The sequence below is a fragment of the Penaeus monodon genome, chromosome 33, assembly GCF_015228065.2.
Source record: "Penaeus monodon isolate SGIC_2016 chromosome 33, NSTDA_Pmon_1, whole genome shotgun sequence".
Taxonomy (NCBI): domain Eukaryota; kingdom Metazoa; phylum Arthropoda; class Malacostraca; order Decapoda; family Penaeidae; genus Penaeus; species Penaeus monodon.
The window spans coordinates 32,839,355-32,839,839 of record NC_051418.1 but is presented as its reverse complement, the minus strand read 5'-3'; the positions used below and the strand labels follow the sequence as shown (position 1 = coordinate 32,839,839).

Here is a 485-nt window from a genome sequence, read left to right as displayed (position 1 = left end):
GAGCGAAGCCGCCCACGTACCTCACGCCCACGGTCCTAGCCGAAGGGCCTGCTACGAAGCCCACGGCGCGTCCGGGCGGAGAGTGAGCCACGACGCCCACGGCATGCCCGGGTGAAGCGACAGCCACGGCGGCGGCGCTCACCGAGTGCGCCACGGGGGAGGCGAGGCAGAGGCTGAGCTGCAGCGCCCCCAGCACCGCCGCCGCCAGAGCCAGTTTGCCGTTGACCTTGCGGGAGGGAACGGCGGTTAAGCCTTCGCTTTCTCGGGACAAGAAAGCTGCATGTTCTTCACGCCGTAGCTTCATAATGGTTGTTCAAATAAGCAACGAAAACATCAAACACAGAACCAAATTAAATGGAAATAGTTAATTAATGAACATTATGAATAATATGTATTGAACTAAGTTCAGTACCGACCCTCTGAGCTTATCCATAAAACCAGAAGTCACTTTCACAAAACCCAACGAAAAAAAACAAGAATAGTGA

The 485-nt window shown here is 54.6% G+C and overlaps 1 protein-coding gene across 1 annotated transcript in view; it reads right to left on the bottom strand.

Moving 5' to 3' along the window:
• Positions 1 to 485, bottom strand: part of LOC119594410 — a gene marked incomplete in the record, with an annotated part of 815 nt that overhangs the window by 214 nt on the left and 116 nt on the right. The window contains 1 exon segment of the mRNA XM_037943472.1: positions 1 to 226. Coding sequence (XP_037799400.1) covers positions 1 to 226 — 226 coding nt within the window.